Source organism: Meleagris gallopavo, chromosome 21 (genome assembly GCF_000146605.3).
Source record: "Meleagris gallopavo isolate NT-WF06-2002-E0010 breed Aviagen turkey brand Nicholas breeding stock chromosome 21, Turkey_5.1, whole genome shotgun sequence".
NCBI lineage: Eukaryota > Metazoa > Chordata > Aves > Galliformes > Phasianidae > Meleagris > Meleagris gallopavo.
In genome coordinates this window covers 5286644-5298800 of record NC_015031.2, presented here as the reverse complement: position 1 = coordinate 5298800, position 12157 = coordinate 5286644, and the positions used below count along the sequence as shown (strand labels likewise).

Here is a 12157-nt window from a genome sequence, read left to right as displayed (position 1 = left end):
AGCGCCCAGCATGCACTCACCCATGATGTTGCTGCAGGGTCCCTGTGGAGTGGGAAGCCGGGGTGCCTGGCCTGGTGGCAGCGTGCTTATATGGGGCTCGGTGGGTGAGGGCAGCGCTCCGCCTTCCACCATCAACTCGGCTGGAAACAGATGGTTTGTTTGCCCTCCGTGTGTCAGCATCGCTGTTCATTCCCCAGCTGCAACTTTCTGCGATAAGAGATCCTAAAGCAGACAGCAACCAGCATCCCATGTTTGCACTCCACCAAACTGGCAAATTCTCCAGATAAGGAGCATTATTACTTACTGGATTTGACACCAAACCCTTTGAAGGCATTCCCTGACCCAGGGAGCCTCTCCAGATGCTTCATGCTCCTAGTTGCCCTCCTTTGGACAATCTCTGGTTGCTTTATGTCCTCACACCTTGGCACCAAAGCGACATATGGTATCTGAGGTGAGGACCTGCTGGCACCACACAATATGCTGTGCTAAAGGAGACTCCAACACAGCCCTGACAGCTTTTGTGAAACACTGTTAACCAGACCTGATGTGGTCCTGCTAGCTCTAACTGCTGCTTGAAGAGCTCTGTGAATGTATGTAGGACTTCATATCCCATATGGATTCCCGGACCATACAGGATGCTTTCCCAGAGCACATGCAGCCTGCACAGCACTGCTGGGCAGTGCCCATACTGCTTGTGGTGGGAAGAGCAGGCAGTTAGCAGAGCCCTCTGAGCTGCCACCAAAATGTATGCAGAAGGAAGGGAAGTGCAGGGGAAGGGTGCTGCTCAGGGACAGAGTGTTGTGCTCAGAGCTGCCCAAAGCACTTCTGGGGGTATGGATGCCTCTGGCAGATGGGCTGCTGCCTTCAGCCCTCAGCGTCTACCCATGGTGGGCACAAAGAGGCAGGGAGTGTGTGCAGCCCAGCTCTGTGCCTGGCCCTGGAGCTGGTGCCATCACAGGAGGGCTGTGATACACTGCTACCCAGCAGCTGCTGGGAAACCACCACCCGTGGGTTTTACACTCTCTAATTCCCGCATGCCATACAATATGTGCTACCGCTAATCGTGGTACTTTCTGCACTTGGTTCCTTCTATTTTCACATTCTTGCCCTTCTGTTTGACTTTTCCCCACACTTCATCTGCTTTAGCTCAACAGCTGGTAGATTCCTGTAGAGATACAACACCCAAACACTTCCAGTGAATTGCATCTGATATATGCCCCACAGCTGGGAGGCAAGGAACACTTTGTTTTCTAACAGAAAGAAATTTATGACCTATTTGTGTAACCTTGAGCAAAGAGAAGATCCCAGATGGGCACACGAGGAATGGAGGGGGTGTGCACTGGGACCCATCTATAAAGGGGCTGACCCTTGCATGGAGCTCAGAGCTGCAGGATCACTGCTCAGGCTCCTGGCACCTGTGCAGCACTATGGCAATGGGTGAGTTCTCTTTCTTTCCAACAGCTCATTTTGTTGAGTGCTTACAGCTTCAGGCACAGTCCTGCCACATGGCAGGGGATGCAATAGATCAAAAGTGGCAGCAGCGGGGAACCATGGAAGCCAGAACAGGTGAGCCTGTGCTCTCATTTCCACCTGCTCATTTATTTTCACTTCTCTGCTGCTGCTGCTGCTGCTGCTGTGTCCCCATGGAGTGCACGTTCTGCATCTGGAGCAGTGAGTTCTATACAGCAAGCTCAGCTGCAATGCTTCAAACTATTTGCCCTGAATGTGCTTAGCACAGATTATTTGCCATAAAAATGTCTATTTACCCCTAGCCCTGTAGAAAACAAACAGACAAACAAACGAAACCACCAGGAGGAACATAAGAAGCCGTGACCACAGGGTGCAGTGAGGTGCAGGGATGAGGCTGGCTGTGGGGATGAGGAAGCCATTTCCCAGCTCACTTATCCTGCTCCATGTCTGCAGCTCTGCATTCCCTGGTCAGAGCTCCCCAGGGCTGCCTGGTGGGCTGCCTGGGGGTCCTGATGGTGCTGCACCCTTCCCTCCCCAGGGCTGCAGGCTGGGACACGTCAGCTCCATGGGAACCTCATCCTCCTGCCCGTGGTGGTGGTGATGCTTCTCCTCTGCACCAGCCCAGTGTGTGCCACTGCCTTGGTTGGTGAGTAGGGGTGTGGGTGCTCCCACCAAGCTGAGAAGCCCTCAGGTTTGCTGTGCACCACGCTGTGTGCTGCTGAGAGCAGCCGTGCTGCCAGGTGCTGGGCGGAAGCATCTCCGTTCCATTCAAACCTGAGCTGCAGAGGAGGCTGGTTCTTGTCTTTTATCACCAGCAGAAAAGAGCTATTCCCAACATGTTCCACGGCCGGGGCGCAGCGCCATTGAAATCCAGCACCTGTAGCACCAGTCCAGCTGCACCACAGTGCCTTACCAGCACATTTTGCAATGCATGTCTTGCTTGATTTGCTGTCTCAGGGTTCCCCGCAGACTGCAGCCACCTTGCCAGCAGCAGCCCCAGCGGGGTGTACGTCATCCAGCCGGCACGGTCCCCCCCCCGCGTGGTGTGGTGTGACATGGACACCGAAGGCAAGGGCTGGACTGTTGTCCAGAGGAACACTTACAACACTGAGATCACATGGAAAGAGTCCTGGACCACCTATAAGTACGGCTTCGGGAACGTGCAGGGCGACCACTGGCTGGGCACCGAGTACCTGCACCTGCTGACACAGCAGGGCACCTACAAGGTCCGCTTCGTCGTGCGGGACAAAGCCAACGCCACCCACTATGCTGAGTACGACATCTTCAGAGTGGAGAGCGAGAGCAGCGGGTACCCACTGAGGCTGGGCCGGCTCCTGAGCAGCGGGACGGACTACCTGGCCAGCTACCACTCCTCGGGCATCCACGACAACATGAAGTTCAGCACGGTGGACAAAGACCAGGACCAGCACAGCGGGAACTGCGCCAACAGCTATGGGGGGTGGTGGTACGACAGGTGCCAGAATGTCCTCCTCAATGGCAAAAAGTACATCCTCTGGCCAGGAATCTGCCCGAGAGGCGACTGCACATTGTCCCTCATCCTGGTCAAACCCACCGACGTGTGCTGACTCTACCAGAGGGTGGGGGAGTGCCTCCATCCGCAGCCCGCTCCCGTTTGCTCCTCAGTCCCATAAGTGCTACCCACGGTGTGATAAATCAGCTGCAATAAATCCCAGAGCCAGATTTTGCTGCCTCCTGTCTCCTTGCTGTGTCTACACTGCACACACACGTGCAAGTGGTCCTGGGGGGCGTCAGGGAGCCTTGAGGGGCCTCTAGGCTGTCCAGGGCAGGAAGGGGGGTGTTTGTGCCATGGGGGATCTTTCCCTGGTGGTTCCAGTGCCAGCCATGGGGGGTGGTGCTCTGAGTCTCAGGGGAAAGTGAGACTCAGGATAGGCAACAGATTGCAAGGCAGACTTAGTTCAAGCTAGGAAATAAGGAAGCTTTATCCTTCCCCCAGCTAATGAGAGGGTGACATAAACTCTGGAGAAAGGGCTCCCACAGTCACACAGTGAAGAGCAGGGACCTCTTCCTCAGGATGATGTGGGGGTTTCACACTGCTGGGCAGCTCAGCTCCATCTTGCTGCTCTCTCATTTCCCCTCATTAACAGTACAGGGGGAGAAAACATGATGAACAAGAAAGCTTATAGATTGAGACAAGGACAGGGAAAACTGAGGGTGCCGCAGGCCATGGATGGGCCATGGGCAGTCTGAGCTGGGGAGGCACCCAGCCCACAGCAGGGGTTCAAACTGGATGGGCTTAAAGATCTGCTCCAATCTGAGTTATTCTGTGGTCACTCACCAGTTAATGTCACGAGCACAACAGACTCAGTGTGAAAGAGATTAACGTAATTTTCTCTTCTTGTTAGTAACAGACCAGAAGAAAAAAAGTCCTTCTCCCCATCTCTGCCGCTCCCCCACTGCCCCTGCTTCACGTGGGATCTTCCGTGGCTGCACCTGAAGATCAGCTTCTACTGTAGCCTACAGGCTGCAGGGGAACAGCCTGCTCGTCCTCAGATCTGCTCATAGTGACCCCCTGCAGCATCTTCATTATCAAAATCTTCCCATGTAAACCCAATGATCATCAAGGTGTTACGTTTCTGAAGTACATTTTATTCTCCAAAGCAATGTGTTTTCAGAAGGACAGGTTTGGCAATGTGTTATTCTGATTATAGTGCAATCAAGATAATAACAGCTCAGAGGAAGAACCCAGCAAGGGAAGCAGAGCAATTCCGCAAAAGAGATGAAAAAATCTCTTGCGAACCCAGGCAATGTGCCTGGTATGGATGGGCAGACAAGAAGCACTAGCAGTAGGTAGTTGGTTTGATGAGGATGGCAGAAGCTCTGCAGTTGCCATTGCACAGACCGCTCCACGTTATGGCACCCTTGACATTCAGCCGTACGGAGTAACAGGACGAATACCACCACCCACCCCCATAGGCGGAGGCACAGTTCCCGCTGTTAGTGTCCTGATCCAAGTCCTTAGCAGAGAACTTCATGTTGTCATGAGTGGTGCTGGCACTCATGGCATCCCCTGCTGTGCCTGCGTAGGAGCCCAGCCGCAGCCGGTAGCCCTGGGACTCATCGTCCAGACTGAAGAGGTTGTACTCTGCGAACCTGATGTTGTTGGAGGCATCCTGGATGACGAACCTGACCTGGTAGACCTTCTGCTTGGCGATCTGGTGGATGTACTCGGTGCCCAGCCAGTAGTCGCCGCGCACGTTCCCAAAGCCGTACTTGTAGGTGCTCCAGGACTCGGCCCAGGTGATGTCTGTGTTGTGGCGGTTCCTCTGGATGACCGTCCAGCCCCCGTCCGTCACGTTCATCTCGCAGTACACCACGATGGGGTGGAGCCCTGAGGGCTGGATGACGTAGACGCCGCTGGGGCTGCCCGCAGAGATCTCACTGCAGTCCTTGGGCCAACCTGTGGCAGGAGAGAGAGTGCTTTAACAAAAAGCTGCGCAACAGAAAAAGAGCAAGCTTCATCTTGTGGAAGGACAGATGGACAACTGGCCAGAGCACCTTGCAGATTCTCAGCTGTCCCAGCCCAGGGAGATCAATGTGCTCTCCTGACAGTGCGACTGAGTCGGCCTCAGACCTTTGCTCGTCTTCCCCAACAGGACCTGGCAGGAGGTGGCCCCAAGGGAAGGGCCCCAGTCCCACTGGACCATGCTGGTATCAGACCAGGAGAGCAATATGGATGCTGAAAAGGGCTGTATGGCTAAAACAGGGTTGGACTGGACAGCGACGTGAAAAGGACCTTGCCCCTTCCCGTGGCTGAGGGGAGAGAAGAACAACCTCTGCCAGCACACAGGTGCCTTCATCACCTGCATGGTGCACATATACACACACACACGAGCACTGCAGTCTGGGCTGGGCACTTCCTCACCTCTGCCAGCATTAAACCTGGAGTGGGATCAGGGTGAGAGGTGCTGTGAGGACCTTCTCCACACAGAGTGGCACAGGAACATGCAGCATTGGACCCACCCCGTGTTAGCCAGTGTAGCAGGAGGGAGGGGAATCTAATAAGACCCCGTCCAAGAAGACAGAGGTGCATCCCATAGCACACTTGCAGTTGGATATTAGTAAGGGGCACAGAGCAGCACACTCTACCTGAGCACACGACACCTGCATCCTCACTGTGCCTGCAGTTGTGTTGTCCCCAGGCTCTCAGCGTGCACTGAGTGAGGAGGCTCTCGTTCCCAACGCAGTTAACATCATCCAGCCAAATAGGTCCAGATCCACTTCCAAAAAAAGCTTGAGATGGAGCTAACACTGCTTCCCCGCAGCCAAGTTGCCTACAGACCACAGAGGCATCTTTCAGGTCCCAGCTGTCGTCACACACTGTTCCCCACTCATTGCGGTACCAGACCTCCACCCGTCCGGAGCAGGGTTTGGAGCCGTTCACCAGCCGGAGCTTACCTGTAACATGGTAACCAACAACAGGGAGAAGAGTTGGAAGAAGCAGGGGAGATCCAGCAAAGCTGGAACTCAGATCAGGAGATGCTTTCTGTCTGCAGAAGTGGAGCCCAAGCAGTAAGATGTAGAGCCTTAACACCTCCTGTCTGGAGATGGTGCCTTTATCTTCTAGAGTCCCCATTTCCAAGTATTTTTGCTGCATTAGAGATTGGGCACGGCATTGCAATCTGTGCCTCCAGCCAAATGGATATCAGTCATCCTCCTCTACCACTGGTGGCACTTCGTGCTATTTCTGGACCCAATTTTCCTTACTCCATACCATTGCAACCAGCAGAAGTTTTCTGACTTGCTTGCTGAACCAGCCCAACTTCCACCTCCCTGCAGGACCAACCTTCCCCATCCTAACCAGACACAGAGAGAAGGCAGGACACCTGTGCATGGGCTCCGAGCAGCGTTCTGCCTGCAAAGATGGAGGCCTTCCGTGTACCTACCGTCTGTCAGCATGCTGAGAGCTGATGGACTGCTATTCGAGACAGATCGACTGAGGAGGGTCAGGTCTTGGGCAGCACCAACAAGACTCAGGGCAGGCAGGGCCACCACACAGGCAAGCAGCAGGAGGGGAGCACAATGGGAAGCTGTGGGAAGAAGGGACAAGGTGAGTGGAGAGGACAGTTCCACCGCTGGTGTGAAGTACCTGCTGCCATCTTTCTGCCCTGGCAGCCAGTCATCCATGCACAGGAGCAAAGGGAGAGCTCTGCTGGTGCGGTGGGTCTTGAGGGGGCAACCCACCCTGCTCTTCACACTCACACTCACCCATGCTGTCTCCACAGGGACACTCAGAAGCCCAGGATATGTCTGGAGATATGCTTTGAACCAAAGGATTTATAGCTGCCGGTACCGGGGAGGAGTGTGGCTGACGCTGCCCCTAGGGCTGGTCCTGTGCTCACCTTGGGGCACACAGATGACTACTGGTAACAGGGCTGTAACCCAAACGGGCACTTCCCCACAGCAGGCAGATTGATCTGTTCTGATAACAGCCTTTATCAGGTCCAGAGCAAATATCACTCCAGCTGCAGAGTGGCAAGCAAGTCCTTAGAAAAGCTCAATGGTGCGCTTCCCCATGTGCCACACATCTCCCTGTGCACATACCACCAACTGCTTTCTGAGATGTTTGCTCAGCTCCCTCCTGTCACTTCTGTAGTGTTCATGCTGAAGATGCAGTCCCGATCAGTGCAGACCCCTGTCACACCAGGGTCTCTCCTGCTGGATCCGTGCCGAGGTGGCGAGGAGCTGGGTGCAGTGACACCAGTGAGATCCCTGCTTCCTTTGGAACGAACATGTTGTGTGGCTCAATGGGAATCCAGCAGGCATGAAGCAGAACCAAAACAATGGTGGAAATCATCTACCTTGTCATATCAGGGGTCAGTTGAAACACGAGACTATTTGTGTCCCACTCTCAGATCCCAAGCATCACCCTGGGGAGCACCTGGTGCCAGGAGAAACTCCTTCTCCTGAGGCAGTAGTGTGCAGAATTGAATTGCGTTGCTTGCATGGAAAAGTCCAGGTCTCCTCAGGAAATCTCTGGAGCTGCTCCTGGGCACTAGCTTGCAGCTCAGCCATTGGACCAGAGCAACCAGGGAGATGGACAGGATTTCCAGAAAGTTACTGTGTGAATTAAAAAATGGGATGTTTTCCCACCTGCATGATCTCTTACATGATGTTTCAAAATCACTTTCTGTCACGACTCACTTTTGCATAGATGAGATGGTTGAACAGCATTTCTGATAGGGATGGGACATTATCCCATGCCCAGCATTCCATGGTTCTTGATGGGTCCATGTGCATTACACAAGTCACCCAGATCTGTGATCACTGGGGTGGCCATGAAGCCATGCCAGGCTCACAGAAGTCCCATCCGAGAAGCCAGGAGTCTCTGATCCATGGAGGATCATGAAGAAGATGACAAACTTTTAGAGTTCTGAAGGACACAGTGTGCCTGGAATTGCCTCTCTCTGCCAAAATCCAAGCTAAGAAAAATGACAGAATGAATTCTCCAGGACTCAGTCTGCTCCCCAGAGACACTGTGCCCATAGCCATAGGGCAGCTCATCCACCAGCACAGGCTCTGCTTTGCACACCTGCACAGTGCTGGAGCAACAAATTCAGAAGGAGTCGATCCCCAGTGCGACTGCAGAGAGGACGAGGAGCTGTGTACTGATGGCAAGATACAATTCCCTGTTGTACAGGTATCTCTTGCCCTTGACAATTTCCTTTTCCTTATTGGCCTCTGGAGCATCTGCAATAGGGGAAGTGCCTGTCTCCCAGCTGTGACCGGTGAGCGGTCCCATTTCCCCACAAGAAACCTCAAAGCGCATCCCGTAAGGAAACACCGATGTTTGTGCTGTCAAGTAGTTGTGCAAACACACATAAAATTTTACTGCGATATAAATGCCACATTCTGTGCTTTCTTATGGCGTTATAAAGTGGGATTAGATTTGTTTAAAGCAAACATTAATGTATCGGGAAGATAGGACTCAAAGATCTACTATCATCTGAATATGGGCAAGAACTAAGTTCTTGTGATAACCAACAGGCTCTATGAGCATGTTCACGACAAGGAAGGGGCTTTTGGTTCCAATCTCACTCATGGAGAAACCTCTCCTTCCTCTTAGGTTTCAATGGATTCAATGCCTGCAAGCGCAGTTATTGAAAAGCAACATTTATGACCATATTGCTATTTCCCGATCCTTAATTCAGAAGGCAAAGCTTGCCTTATTTGCACATGTTCTGCTGCACTGGTGCCTTTTTGCAGGAGTGCTGCAGCACTTTCCTGTACCATCGTCTTTTCCTGTTCCCTTGGCCAGTTTCCTCTGCCAAAGGCATCACTGGAGTTGGAAGGGATCCCTAAAGGCCATCAGGTCCCACTCCCTGCAGTACACAGGGACACCCACAGCTCCATCAGTGCTCAGAGCCCCTGCCGCCTGACCTTGGCTGTCTGCAGGGATGGGGCATCACTGCCTCTCTGGGCAACCTGTGCAGTGCCCCACTGCCCTTATTGTACAAATCTTCCTTGCATCTAATCTAAATCTCCCCTCTTTGAGTTGGAAACCATTCCCATATCCTGTCACAATAGACCCACTAAAGAGTCTGTCCTCTTCTCTCTCCCAGCAGAGGGACAGGTTGGAATGTGGCTTTTGAAAAGTGGCATTGGCACTGGGCAGAGTGTGACAAGGGCTGTTTGGAGATGGAATCTTACTGGGTTTAAAATTCAAAATGTTGGCTGGGATCTCTAGTTATAACCCTCCCTCTCCCTGCACACTGACCACCGGGCTGTCCCCCAGCTTTGCAGGGTTATCTGCACATCCCAAACCACATTTAATGGCACTGAAGTGCAGCAGCTATGCCGAGCTTTGGTGCCATTCCACACCCAAACTTTGCCATGTTCTCCTGGATGGACACTCCTCACTGGGTTTGTGTGCATCACCCCACAGCACGGCAGATGTGAGGTCACTGTGGGGTGATGGGTTCACAAGGACACAACATGAGGTTGTTTGAGTTTACCATCTTCATAGATTGTCAGAGCTCACCAGCTTTATTGGTAAGGTTCAGCTCTCCAGAAATATCTTTCACATTCCAAGCTCACGCACAGAAGATGTCACCCTGCGGCCATCTTCCAAAGAGGCACTTCTAACACCCTTTTACTTCCAAGCCAGTGAATTTTCATCTGCACTCACAGTATATGCAGCCCTGCAGCAGTGTGGGTGCCAGGTTTTGTCAGTTTGACAAAACATCGCTTGCTTTGCAGTGCTCCAGCACCTGATCATGGCAGCCTCTTCCCTTCTCTCTGCCTGCAGATAGGAACTATTTGAGGTCAAGGCCGCATCTCACAGCTCCCCAGGTGGTAGGCAGCAATGTTCCATTAATCTGAGAACAGTTCCAGCCCCGCTGCTCCACCAGGGCTCAGCCAAACCCCAGCTGCAGCGTGAACAAAGTTCAAGTTCATTTTGCCTAGCAGACCCTCAGCATGGCAAAACCGCAGAGGATTTGTGGGAATCTGCATTAAGCAGACCTGGAGGAAGTAGGTGAGGTAATGCCAACAGAAATAGGCCAGTCTCTAATTTCAGAATGGATTTTGATTAGCTAAATACTCCACCTTTTGGTTGAGGTGAACAGCTCATGTTGTTGGGAAGAAACTGGGGATCAGCAGAATTAACTCCAGGCTGGAGGCAGGAGAGCCCCACCACAAGGCCAGCACCCAGCAGACCCAGCAGAGCAAAGTAACCTCCCTGGTCAGCACGGAGCCTGCCCAGAGCTACAGGGAAAGAGCGATGATGCTGGCACGCCTGGGGACAACACCTCCAAGCAAAGGGAAGGACCAAAGCCACACAACTCATCCTCGCTTCAGGACCCTGCCTGGTGGGCACAAACCTCACGTCAGAGGTAGCAGAAATCCACCTGGGAAAACCATGGCAGAAAGTTTAGCACAGTCTCTTTGGAATACATCAAAGCAGCGTCAGTCATCTAATAGGATAAGTAACATAAGCTGTTACACAAAGAGGAGCCCTAATGGGATGCTGTGTTATGCTGCAGACGGTTTGATGTATCTGGGCCACTGCTCGATAAATCCTCCCTGAAGTCTCCTCTTCTGTGGCTGTTCTGGCTCCAGGATTAATTGGCTCTCTCCTTTTTATCAGAAAGACATGGGCCCCGGGCTGCCTTCAGCTCTGGGCGCAATGCACTGAGGGACCCATGCTGCCCTCCCAGCAAACATGGGCACGGTGGGTGGGAACCCTGGCCCCCCAACTCAGGGCAGGTCCTGCAATGGGCCCAGGGATGATGCTGCATGACAGTGGGGCTTCCAGCTGCAAAAGCAGAGGCGATTGAGTCATGGGAAGGATGGGAAGGTGACAGAGGAACAACTGCTCGTCACTCGTCATGCTGCAGAAAGACAAGAGGAAAGAGTTTTCAGGTGCAGATCCTGAGAACAGCTGAACAATCCCCATCCCTGGAAGTGTACAGGAAATGTTTAGATGTTGTACTGAGGAGCACGGATTAGTGGAAAATATTGGTGATAGGTGAACTGTTGGATAGGTGATCTTAGAGCTCTTTTCCAACCTTGGTGATTCTATGATTCTGTGATTCTGTAACATGGCGTCCACAGTCCTGTGTATTCAAGGGTTCATCCAGGGAGAAAGGAAATGCCCCGAGGAAGTGCAGGAAGCCAGCAGATCTGCGAGCCAAAGCCTGTGTTTGGGAGCCAGCAGGATGGCTCCAGCACACTTCACTGGCTGCTTGCTCCTGCGGGCCACCAGCTCCCCAGGTTCACGTTCTAAATACACATCTGTCCAACCTGCAGCTCTGCTTCTGTCTCTATAGAGGTAGTCTGAGAACATCCTCCAAGAGGCAGTTCTATCTCCTTCTTGTATTCAATTCATTTGTTCACATAAATCCTTTTAGTCATGTCAGGATTTAAAAGGAAGGCTGTTTCAGATGAATGCAAACATTTCTATTTCCTTTACCTGCAACTTTAAAACTGCCTGTTAATGCCAGTGCTTCTTACAGCCCTCAGCCTGAGGAAGGTAACAATGGAAGAACCGATAGGTCGGAGGAGCACGTTGCCTTCTTGTCCTGAGGAATCTCAAAATAACGACTTGCCCAGCTAATAGGGAGGGAATCCGTGCTAAATGGGTTCTATACAGTAACCACTCCAGGCAGGTTTTTGGATGTTTGTCTGCACATGGAGTCATTTCATGTTCATCTGTGGGTGATTGCATAGAGGCACTGATCTTATGCATTCCCAAAAAAACATTTGGAAAGAAGATCTTAGACTTTCAAACGTTTGAAGAACAGTGTTTGCCATCCACTAGAAAAGTGACAAAGAAATAACTGATAACTTCAGTTAACTTCATGTAACGATAAACATTTTCTGAGTTTAAAGAGTAAAAACTACAGAGCTTTTATTAAAGAATGGAATTTAAATAAGGGGACTTTTAGAGCTGCTTTTGTGATTTTAAAGAGAAAAGGGATGAAGAGGCCTCATTTCCCAAGGGAGCTTATAGCTCAGCAGCATGACTGCCACCGCCACTCCTTGCACTGCCAAGCAGAGCACTGCAACAGCCTTTTCCACTACAGTGGAAAAGGAAAAGTCCTGTTTTTACCCTATAAACAATCCTGACAAGTTTTCATTCTTGCTTTGAAGGTCAGTTCTTTCCCTTGCTGATTTCTCTTGCCAGGGAGAGAAGATGCTGTTTTTG

At 52.0% G+C, this 12157-nt stretch overlaps 2 protein-coding genes across 2 annotated transcripts; one reads left to right on the top strand and one right to left on the bottom strand.

Moving 5' to 3' along the window:
- Positions 1–1437: 1437 nt before the first annotated feature.
- On the top strand, positions 1438–3171 carry LOC100546575 (fibrinogen-like protein 1-like protein). The gene is made up of 3 exons (XM_019621944.2): positions 1438–1566; positions 2009–2116; positions 2428–3171. The coding sequence occupies exons 1-3, from the start codon at positions 1506–1508 to the stop codon at positions 3054–3056; spliced, it is 798 nt and encodes a 265-aa protein (XP_019477489.1). The 5' UTR covers positions 1438–1505; the 3' UTR covers positions 3057–3171.
- Positions 3172–4070: 899 nt separating this feature from the next.
- Positions 4071–6813, bottom strand: LOC100546728 (fibrinogen-like protein 1-like protein). Its single transcript, XM_003211635.4, has 4 exons — positions 6718–6813; positions 6396–6539; positions 5599–5907; positions 4071–4909 (listed from the first exon to the last, which is right to left on the bottom strand). The coding sequence occupies exons 1-4, from the start codon at positions 6719–6721 to the stop codon at positions 4290–4292; spliced, it is 1077 nt and encodes a 358-aa protein (XP_003211683.1). The 5' UTR covers positions 6722–6813; the 3' UTR covers positions 4071–4289.
- Between the last annotated feature and the right edge of the window lie 5344 nt (positions 6814–12157).